This window comes from Fistularia commersonii, chromosome 33 (assembly GCF_037954325.1).
Source record: "Fistularia commersonii isolate RoL2024-O1a breed Wild chromosome 33, RoL_Fcom_v1.0, whole genome shotgun sequence".
Classification (NCBI taxonomy): Eukaryota; Metazoa; Chordata; class Actinopteri; order Syngnathiformes; family Fistulariidae; genus Fistularia; species Fistularia commersonii.
The window spans coordinates 7878290-7889599 of record NC_141316.1 but is presented as its reverse complement, the minus strand read 5'-3'; the positions used below and the strand labels follow the sequence as shown (position 1 = coordinate 7889599).

Sequence of the window (11310 nt, the reverse complement as noted above, 5' to 3'; positions counted from 1 at the left end):
AGACAGGTCATAGATACATTTGAATTTAATGTATTTTCACCCAAATCTAAAGACAAAAATCATCTTTTTTGTATTACGGCATTAAAAATCTGTGTGATCGTGTCCAGAGGTGAATGCTGTGTGCAAGGTAGACTGGCATAAGTTTGTCCCCAACATAAAGCCTGCACTGAGACGCATTTACAGGCAGAAGGAAGTGAAATGTTGCATGAGTGTCATTGGATGTCGTGTAGAATCTAAAGTGATTTGGTTACTTTTATATTTGCAAAACCACATTTAAGGCATCTGGAGTTGTTTTAAATGCAGACATCCTATTTACATACAGCAATCGCTTTTCTCCATGGAAGTAAAAGTCATCCTCCTATACCAGTAACAGTGCTATGTCTCCCCCATGAGGTCAAATACAGTATTACAACTCCCCCAAAGACACACACACACACACACACACACACACACACACACGCACGCACGCACGCACGCACGCACGCACGCACGCACGCGCGCGCGCGCGCGCACACACACGGGGGATTCTTGAACCACAACGGTTGCAATAAAAATCCAGGTGCAAAACAAAGGATGAACACTTAAAGAGGGGGAAAAAAAAAATTGTAATTCTTTTTTTACTTTTTTATTGCTTAAACTGCCATCTGGAACAATCTATACCAAAAAGGATAAACATCTTTGCACATACAGAGGTCAAACTGAATACAGGGTAGAATAGAAAAAGAATGGTCCTCTGATCGCCTGCAGCTCTGTGCACCGCAGGACTCACCAACTCGCTGTAGGTCAGGCTAGCAGGAGTGACTGACTACTACTGTAAGCCCAGGATAGGTTAGCTAAGGCAAACCGGGAAGATTGCAGTGTGGCTAAAAACAGTTGGGACTAAAATGATGCCGCTGCGGCTATTTACATCGAAACACGTCAACAAAAAGAGCCGACCCCTAACAGTCGTTTTTCTGTGAACGGGGAGGAACGGGATGTGTTGTCATACGTCACAGTTCCACGGTGAGAATCTGAATGTTAGGGGTGACGCGTGAAGATGCTTGTTTCACAGCAGAATGAAAAAGAAAAAAAAAAAGGAAAAAAAAAAAAAAACATCTTATGTCTGTTAAACTAACCTGACTACCTTGCGATCGGCACTGAAATCAGATCTTCTGAGACACAGGAACAGATCTCAATTCTCAGCACAGAAAAGTGCTTTGACTAGAAACTAAAATACAAACTGCTATCTGGAAACAGACAGAGGCAGGAATGAAGAGTTAAGCCTATAATAAAATGTCAACCATTGTGTGATTTTAGTAAACAATATAATCATAATAATACAGATTTAACATTTTATGCCATCTAAATAGACGTAAAGCAGGTAAGCTAGGAAGTCACAACCCATTATTTGACAAACTTCTCGCTTCAAGCACGCAGCTGCAGGACGTGTGTTTTCACGGCACGCCTCCGTCCGATCATACCAGACCCCTGGATCCCGAAAACATCATGCCAAAGAAGCATAGAGAACATATCACAAGCTACTCTGATGAAAAGACAGCTGACCTTTTCAATAGGCATAAGCAATGACACTAGTTTTAAATAAATATCTGCTCACTCTGCCTTTCAGGGCACCTGCGATGCTTTGATACATAAAATACTTCAGAGGTCCTGAAATGTGATTTTTTTTTTCCTCTTTTTTTTTTTATTTCCTCCAAGACTTCACTTCAATAAACCTGTAATTTCATCTATTTTAAAAAGTCTTAACCCATGACGTTTTACACAATACAATTACATACTGTTTTGTCGGTCGACAAAGAAGAAGCATTTATTTACTTTGTGGCACTGGACACCTAAAATAGAATTTATGGAAAAATAAGTGTTTACAAAAGACAGATAAACATTTTTTTATGACCACCATCACTCCAAACCATAAGTGTATCATTTAGTCCATCTTAATGATATAACTATGATTGTATTAACTATACTATGATAACATTTCGTTTACAAACCATAGCAGAAGAGTGACCATATTTGGTATATACTAAAAACTGAATACTGAAACACATTTAATACTCTTGTTTCTTCCTTTCTATTTTTTTGTTTGATGATTTTTTTTTTAAATTTTCCTCAGAGTAGTCAAGGCAGTTCCTGCATGGTCTTTCAACTAATTAAAAAGGACAATAAGGGGAATAAGTACTTCCGTTTCAGAGTTCCAAATAGCCAGGGAACAGAACAACGCACTGCATTTTTTCCACAGCTATGCATCTTTGAGTTGTGACAATAATCAACATTTGGCACCAGCCTGGTAGCTGCACAATAAAATAAAAACAGAAAATTATACTGGATTTCTCAGAACCAAGCAAAACAGTCGCATCATACCGATTGAAAAGGTAACCAAAAATACCAAATGGGAGCGCAAACCGTCTTGTCATAGTCGAGCCTAAAAACAGCGGACAAAGATTTGGTGCATTCGTATTCGTCCCGCCAACTGCATTTCTAGCTCCTGCTCTATTCTGTGTGTAACTGATGTCAAAAAGGAACTAACGATTCAAAAGGAGCGGTCCTTTCTTCGGTTCAGTCTAAAACGTACCAGTCAAAGGTTCACCAAAAGCGCAGTGTGAAGTTTTGATTGTCCTGTCTCATCACTTCGAGACCCCAACGTCTTTTTAATCTCCATAAATCTTACATTGTGTTTTAAGGTTGAGTCTAAAAAGAAAGCATAACCAGCCAATATATATGTAACATAGGTAAAGTGATGTAACTGTGCCTACAAGGTAGCGTACGACAGCTGGTACAAGCGCTGGTGAACGGCTAAAAGTCACCTCTGCATGACGGGTGGTAACAAAAGAAAGTGTGTGTAAAACAACAAGGGGAAGAAAATCAAATAGAAAGAAGGGGGGGAAAAAAAGTGACAAAAAGCAAATTGCATTGGTGGACCCTGGGTCTAGAGGAGAGAAAAGGGAAAGGGAGGAGGAAGAGAGTGGGTGGATGGGGAGAGGAGCCCCCTCACACTGAGAGCGAGACGAAGCTGTTGTACTGTTGGATGTTACGTTTGAGAATGTCTGAACAGGGACCCAGGACGCGCTCAAAGCGAGGTCGGTCCAGCTTCACGCACTTCAGGGGGCCGCGGGCGACCACGGTGGCAGCGCGGGGGCGGTTCATCAGCAGAGCTATCTCACCTGGGGAGCACACAAACAAATGACCCCTTTAACATGTGTGGACCATCATGCTGCCATTGATCTGCAAATGAAAACACATCATCTGAAAGAGAAATAAACACTGAGCCTTGCGGGGGAGATCAACCTTTTCTCTAGAAGGCGCAATAACTCTGATTAGGAAATTCTCAGCAAAATAAAAACCTTTCTAAAGCTCGCCATTATCAACTCATCAATAATAACGCATTCCAGAAATCTTTGTGTCGCCACAACGACGGAAGGATTTTCACACGGTTCAGTGCCAAACACTGACTTGACATGAATTGTTTTTTTTACCAAAGTAGTCGGATGGTCCTAATCTCCCCACTTCCACGAACTCCTCGTTCTCTGAGCGACGCTGCAACACAGCTGCAGAACCCTGGAAGACACGAGCAGTGTCCAATTCACCGTTTCATTCATACGTTTGCAAGCTTTTTTCAGTCTTGAATAACAATAATTGGACTAGAAAATAATCTGTCTGGAAAGGTTACTTAATATGGCTTGGGTATACGGTCATTGTGAAACCCTCGTGATAAATGTGAGTGTGAGAGGGTATGTACCTCCAAGATAATGAAGAATTCGTCCCCTGGTTCTCCCTGCACAACAATCTTCTGTCCATCCTCAAACTGGACAGGCTCCAAGGCATCGGCGACGGTCAGGCGCTCCCATTTGTCAAGAGACTCTGGGGGAGGGATGATATTCTTTAAAACCCTATTATATTGGGCTTACTTTTAGGCGATATATATTTTAATCATTTAAAGGTTGTTATATCGAAATCATCGATGCGCTGTTTTTCCTATTCCAAAGTTTCAGAAATTAGACCATATTTCGAGTCTAACCACACACCTAGAATGGACACTTTCCTCAGGAACTCCTCATACATCTTCCTCTTCCTCAAGGTGCTCCCCTAGAAAAAAAACAAAAACATTTGTAGAGCATAACATTTAATTTAAGAAGCAAATGGCACTGTTGTGAATCTGACAACACTCTGGTGCTGGAGTTACAGTCAAAGTACAAAAAAAAAAAAACCTTTTAAGCATCAAAATCACTCCCATTGTCAAATTGTTCAACATTTCAAAGAAACACACACCTCTCTAAGGCAAATCACATTTTCTTCTTGTAAAGCCAAATCTGACTTTCGTCTGTCACATCAGACAATCCCTTCAAGTTTCAACAAATTGTATTACAACAATCTTTCTCTGTCACCCAGAAGCCATAGCTCTGTACAGAATGCCAAGATTACTGGTTTTACCTTTTCCACAGAAACATAGACATGGGCCCATGTTCATGCCCGGGAAAGCTTTTTTTTTTTATTTGTCAAAGCCCAAATTGTAAATTATCAGTGAAGACATCCATGTTGTCACTGGTGAGTTTGTAGGTCCCCCTCTTTGGCTACATATGTACATATCACAATGCTGGGAGTGTTACAAAATGAGCAAAAAAAAATAGAAATAAGGCACCACGGCTCGACAGAAGTGACCAATCTTAATGAGCGGTGCTCCTTCACAGGTCTCATGGTCCGTCTTCTCACCATAAGTATTCTCCTGTAGCTGTCTCTGTCGATGCCCCACAGCTTGACGTTGGTCTTGGCTCTGACGGTGGCTGCCCTCGGGGTGCCGTATATCAGTGCCAGCTCTCCGAAGCTGCCGCCTTCCCCGATGCTGGTCACCCATTCATTGTTCACGTAGACCTGGCAGAATGGGAGAAGCGAGGAAGCGGGGAGACAAAGGATGTTCAGAAAACTTCCAATGAAATAGCAAAACGTGCAGCCTCACAAACATAAGTCTATGACTGAGTGGATCAAAATAATTATCATGGATGCAAATGAGTTGGTAAAATGTACAGACTATCACTGCAAGAAAACAAGAAAGAACACATGAATCAAGCAAAATATCATTATGATCAGTGAAATTGGGTGCAAAAATTCCAATACAAAGTGTACAGAATACAGCGGATGTTGGTATACGGCTACCCAAAACCACAAGGAGGATCAGATACTCACATCCATCTCCCCCTGGTCAATAACATAGAAATTGTCACCCTCGTCACCTGGAGGCAAACAACAATACTTTTAATATCACTCCGTCAAAGGAACATGCTCGGGTTTGAATACAAGGCTCTTAAAACTGAGGCAAAAGTACCCTGTAAGATAACTGTTTCTCCAGCGATGTAGGTGACTGGAAACATGGCGTCAAATATGTCACTGAAAAGTAATGAGAATGGATCAGCAACATAGGTCATCGGTTTACCGAACCGCTGCCTTGAGATCGATAAGGCAGGTACCTCCTCTCATTGTCATCCAAGTGTGAGAAGAGCACATTCTTTTCAATGGCTTTGGCCAAGGCTGCCATTGTCTTGTAGTCTTTGGGGATGACCTGAAGAGAGAGCGACGTGTTTTTCAATCGCTTCATCCTTTTAACCAATCGAAGAGATAAAAGTTCATTATACCGATGGTTTTGTGAAAGTCACAACTACCTTTCTGACATATGAGGCTGCGTCCTCCTCTGTGTAGACCTCTGCGCTGAAGGCACCCCTCCGCCGGCGTCCCTTCACCACGGGGTTCATGGGTGGAGACACCTCCTCGTCCCTGGAGTCTGAACGAGAGCTGCTGGCCTTCTGCTGGTTCTGAATTTGCTTGGCCTCCTCCTGGTAAGAGGACAGGGTTACGGTGTCGCCCAGCTTAAAGGAGCACTTTCAGCCATGAACATCTGAAGTTGCCACAGTTCATTAAGCAAAGGGTTTGGTCATAAAGCACTTCTCCAGCAGACAAAGTCTCAAGTGAACACATGAAAAACAGGGTCATTTATATTTCTGCTAATGCTGGGCCCTTCCCTTAACCTTAATAAATAAACTGATATATTACTTCAAACTATCTACAAACATGTTGTGCCTAAATGCTTTTGTTATACATTTATTCAGTGCCATGATTCCAACTGGTATAGCATTGATTTAACAAAAAAAGGAAAAAAAAAAAAGTTAACATGTTGTATCTGGATAATACATTACGTTATCTATTGCTCTTAGAAGGTGCTGACTTGCTAGTTGGAAGAAAGCAATTACCAATCAATTAGAGAATGCCTTCGTTGGCTCTGGTCCGTATCTGTGATCGGATTGGGACATTCCTAATCATTAAGACCCTTTGTTATCCACTATAGACAGACATGCTTCTAGGCAAGTTACACTGTGGGTAGGAAATGAGCAAAGAGTATTTTAAGCCTTAATTTCAAGAAAAGACTTGGGGACACATATTCAGTTCACAGAAAGCATTATCCATTAATGGCACAAGTAACGGTTGTTTTTAAACGTTCAATTTTAATTACTTGTTTTGATTACATGACCAGTTATGCTGTACTGGCATCATTGGTAATTTCATCAACAACTTATCTTTGCCTGATAATTTCCCTGCATTTGGTATCTGCTTGAGAACATGGCTTGTGCAAAAAAAGAAACATTCCCAGGTGTACAAATACCTGAATCAAACAAATAAAACCACGTTGAAAAAAGAAATCGACCATTTTCAGCAGCAGAAATGTGCAAAAAGGAAATGAAATGGAGTTTGTGTTAAAAATACAGGCTGGATTATGATGGACTAATTTCTTGGATTATATTGTAATGGACAAGGGTCCACTTTTTGGTGTATAAATATTCCCGCTTGCCTGACTCTGACCTTTTACACTAATAACAAGAATACAAGCAAACAAACCTTCTCCAGGCGCTCGAAGTACTCCCTGAGGAAGGCCATGGGCCTTTCTGGCCTGGAGGTGCAGAGTTGGACAATGCAGTCCTTCAGCAGTTGCTGGATGTTGTGTTTCTGCACGTACTGCTCACACTCTCTCAGGCTCCGCTCCTCTTCACTGCTTGTACTTCCAGATGCCATGACGACAACCGCAACCCTGCTCTATGACCTCTAACCTTGGTGTCGGAAAGATACAAACAGTGACAGAAAACGCAGCCAAGTCAGATATTCATAGATCAACAGAGTACTGGTCAACAAGAGAGCAACGCAGATCATTCGTTTTTGTCTATTGTTGTTGTGAGTAGACAAGAGGAATATATAAAACACGAGAGTGTGAGAAAAACAGAGCCATAGTGAGAAGGCACAGAGGGATGTTTTCATGCGCTCTAGAGAACTGGTGTAAAAGAAGGAGCGGTGAAAAATAATCATATGATGTGATCACACACGTCTGACTTTCAACCACAAACTTCAAGTGCCATGCTGCATGGGCTGATTTGTTTACTCAAAAAACTTTAAGACTTTCATCAGCCTGAATGAAGTCTCATATCACAAAGTACATAAACAGTAATATGTTTGACGTGCCGTGTAAGTCTGAATTCTATGTCAGTGGCCAGTGAATAATTCACTGTAAAATTGCCAAGAATGACAAGTATGTCAGACCAAAGTAAGCCTTCCGAGCAGAAAAGCCACGATAGATCCTAGATCATCTGATAGGCCTCTGTGATACAGGCTTCCTGCAACAGCTCTGAGCCAAAACCAGGAAGGCCTCCAAAGCCTACGAGCAGCCAACATGTGAGGCTTATTTGGAACAAAAAGTGGAGTGCGGTGCTTCCAAACCAAATTCAATCTATGGCAACAAATGTATCACATTTGTACACAATTATATTAAAATTCTGTCGTTCTATTTTTTGACAAGGCCTTACAAGGGTTGCCTGTGTTATCAAAAAAATGTTTCAACAAATCACACAGGAAAAATACACTTATGGGCAGATTTACTCTCATCTGATAAGGTGAGTGTGACTTATTTAAGAATAATTGGATTCTATTTACGCTCAATGAGAAGTTTAAGGAACAACCAGGTTCTGCAACCCCATGTCAGAGCAAAATTTACCGTTTCTAAATCAGTCAGAAAAGACAGCATTAATTCTATCTGCTTCGATGACCTGGTGTAGAACCCTGTCAGCCTGTCAAATATATCATAAAAATCAAGGCAGTGCACAATGACCTTGTTGAGCTAGCCACAACGGATTGGGCTTGGAGGGGAATACGGCCAACTAATATTCAACACAAAGACGAAAATATTGTGGTCGTTAGAAAGGCGAATAAGGCAAAAAGCCTCGTTTGCAACGCAGTCTACGTTCGAGAAGGAAGGCTTCAGAAGGAAGCTAACGGCTGCAGCAAACTAACTTACCCCGAGTAGACAAGTTAAAGGGAAAACACTGCCGGCCTAACTGTTTAGTAATAGTAGAAAACCACAAGTAAAATTATAATACGCGTTGGAAACTTTCGCTTGCGTGTCTTTGCCAAAAAGCTAGCGAGAAAAGAGAGTCTCTTAGTTTAATACATAGCTAGCTAGCTCCGTGCAAAGGCAAAGCCCTCTTCCAATGACGCCATCTTGAGTTCTATCATAAACAAACGAGAGACGGGAAAAACAAATTTCACCTATCCAGAGGTCACGTGTTCTGCGAATTGAGGGGAAAACGCGAATACTCACGGGAAAGTGCAAAATCCAACCGAGCCCTTCGACGGCGACTCGGGATGGGTGTTCTTTTGTCGAAGCGTAACGTTAACAGATCCTCCTCTCTTCGATCTTTTTTCCCGAGCCCTGGACCGCTGCCCCACCGGATACGGCCGCGGACCAATCAGCGGCCGTCACTGACGTCAATCCTCCTCGTTCTGACATGTGAGCTCGTAACCCATGGCAACCTTAAAGGAGCCCGCGCGGAAACCCTGACGTCAAACAGCTGCTGCACAAATGGGGGATGGGGGGGCGGTATTGATTGGTATCGATTGATAATTAGATTAGCTTTCATATGTGAAGAGACTTATTTCACGTATTTCAAACTTGATAAAAACATTTTTATCACTCAGGGCTTTGCAAAGGATGTCTTTCAGTCGGGCGGTTAGGGAAAATGGTATGTAGTTGACATTTTGAAACTTTAATGGTTTTAAAGAAGTACATAACCCTAAAATGTATCAAAATGAAGTCAAAGAATTTTTTTGAAATGTAAGTAGGTGTAGTAGCAGATAAGATCTGTTATGCAATGATTCTTGCTGCAACAGCGTGTTGATAAAATGAAACCAAAGCAGGAATTGCATATTATACAGAGATTGTACTTCAACACTTTAAAATAAAGTGTCTTTTAAGACTACCGGATTTTGTAGACATCTGTCTGTCATACATTTTGTGTTTGGTAACTGTTTTGTTCCCTCCTTGCTGTGGTGTGGGTTTGCAGTGACTGTATAACACATCCGCTGCTTCAAACTTTTGTTCTCAGTCGCTGCTTATGGTTTTGAAACTTTCGAATTGAGCTGAGTTTGGATCATTTGAATATGAATAAATGCACAAATTCTACTCCACGGTGTCATGGGGTTGTCTTCAACGTGCACGTATTTCCTGCATGATAAAAACAATAAGCGCTACAGTTTTGCCTGACCAAGATGACGAATAATTTCCCGTCATGAATACTGCACTGTGAAGATACCGTCTGCTCAACGGCACTTTTTCTTTGTGTTCAGTCCATCTATTCCTGCTTTGCTCTGGACTTAATAGACATCATTTACTATTTATTATAGTGTCCCTCTTCTGCTACCACTGTGCAGGGCTTTGACAACTGTACGGTCTCCACTTATACTGCGTTGTCATCCCATTGTAGTTTCAAAGCACTTTGCGCTGGGTGACATTCACCCATTCAAACACACCAGTGGCACACATGCAAGGCGCAAGCCAGAACATTTGGAGCATCTGGGGATTTGATGTCTTGCGCAAGGACGCTGGAACCGCCAAACCTCCGACTGATGGGACACCCACTCTACCAAGTGACCCACAGCCACCCCAACTTCCTGTCAACACATTTATTTCATGTTTATTTGTGTCCTCCTTTGCTAATTGTCTGCTCTTACGTTTCAGATGCTAGTAAACTGCTAGAACTTATATAAAAGCGACAAGTCCTTGAAGAACTGCCCTTGAGTAAGCGAACACTAGAGACCACGGAGATCTCAATGCCCCTGTTTGTTCATTTGCTTTCAAATGTGGACACACGATCATGGGAGGTGTACATGCTGCTGCTGCCTGTTTACTCCATTTTAACACAACAGAGATGGCAAACAATTAAGCTGCACACACAAAAAGTCAGATACTTTTTTGCTGCACACCATTTTATGGCTAGAGATTAATTCGAAAAACCATGTGGCCTCTCTTTGAAGATTGATGTATTGATCAAAGAGTAAAGATGCTGGTTTTGTACTAACACAACAGCCACACAATAGCAAAAATACAAAAAAACAAACAGATTCCACCGCTATTGTGCCTAACTCTTCTCCTTCTCCTTCTTGAGATCCTTTGCAAAATGATCCAGTGTAAAAAATGTTTCCATGCAGTATCTTCTTGACCTAGTCAATAATCTCGCTGTCCACTTAATCTCCTATAGATGTCATAAATGGTAAATATGTTTCTTTGAGTGCACACATCAGGGCAGATCTGACTCCCTCTGACTGCTCTCTCAAAGTCAAAAAGTCAATAGTTGCATGACAATTATCTGCAAGCACAGATTGTGCTTCTGATCTGTGCACCATTACTTCTGTAGATGATCTTGACTTGATTTCTTCTTTTGAAGATGTTTCACCTCTCATCCGAGAGGCTTCAGGACCCAAGAAGCCCCTCAGATGACAGGTGGCATATCTTCATGAGAAGAAATCAAGTCCACTTGCAACTACAAGATTTGAAAAGGACCTCATTCACTTCTTTTCCGGTAAAAACCCCACCGCATTGACAGCCCCACATCTTGTGGGATATGTAGGTCTTTTTCTTTTATTTCTATCTAACACTCACTTATGTGCAATGTTCACATTTACACTATGGTTATACACTCTCCAGGACCTTACCTATTATCATTTCATTTTCACCTCATGTTTGCCGTTCACCTGTTATTTCTATACCCATTCCCAGCACAAGGCATTGCTTTTTATATTTGTGTTCTATCATATTGCACATAGTCTTTGTTTATTTTATATCTATATCCTTATTTGCATAATTTTCTATTGCTACTATTTGCACACTTTTTTACCCTGTAATGCTGCGGTGACAATTGAATTCTCCCTGTCATGTAATCAATAAAATCTATCTTATCTTTTTTTCCTTGTATACAAATGTTTCTTGTGCAATAGCCACATCCTTGGTGC

The 11310-nt window shown here is 41.4% G+C and overlaps 1 protein-coding gene across 2 annotated transcripts; it reads right to left on the bottom strand.

Moving 5' to 3' along the window:
• Window positions 1-1658: 1658 nt before the first annotated feature.
• Window positions 1659-8797, bottom strand: LOC147214880 (cAMP-dependent protein kinase type I-alpha regulatory subunit). 2 transcript variants are annotated; one of them, XM_086140798.1, is made up of 11 exons: window positions 8624-8797; window positions 6877-7085; window positions 5649-5819; window positions 5457-5548; window positions 5315-5376; window positions 5176-5222; window positions 4705-4863; window positions 4020-4080; window positions 3734-3855; window positions 3471-3552; window positions 1659-3158 (listed from the first exon to the last, which is right to left on the bottom strand). In XM_086140798.1, the coding sequence occupies exons 2-11, from the start codon at window positions 7048-7050 to the stop codon at window positions 2986-2988; spliced, it is 1143 nt and encodes a 380-aa protein (XP_085996924.1). In that variant the 5' UTR covers window positions 7051-7085; window positions 8624-8797; the 3' UTR covers window positions 1659-2985. The 2 variants fall into 2 exon arrangements, with proteins under 2 accessions (XP_085996924.1, XP_085996925.1); XM_086140799.1 differs by having other exon boundaries at window positions 6877-7080; window positions 8624-8764.
• Between the last annotated feature and the right edge of the window lie 2513 nt (window positions 8798-11310).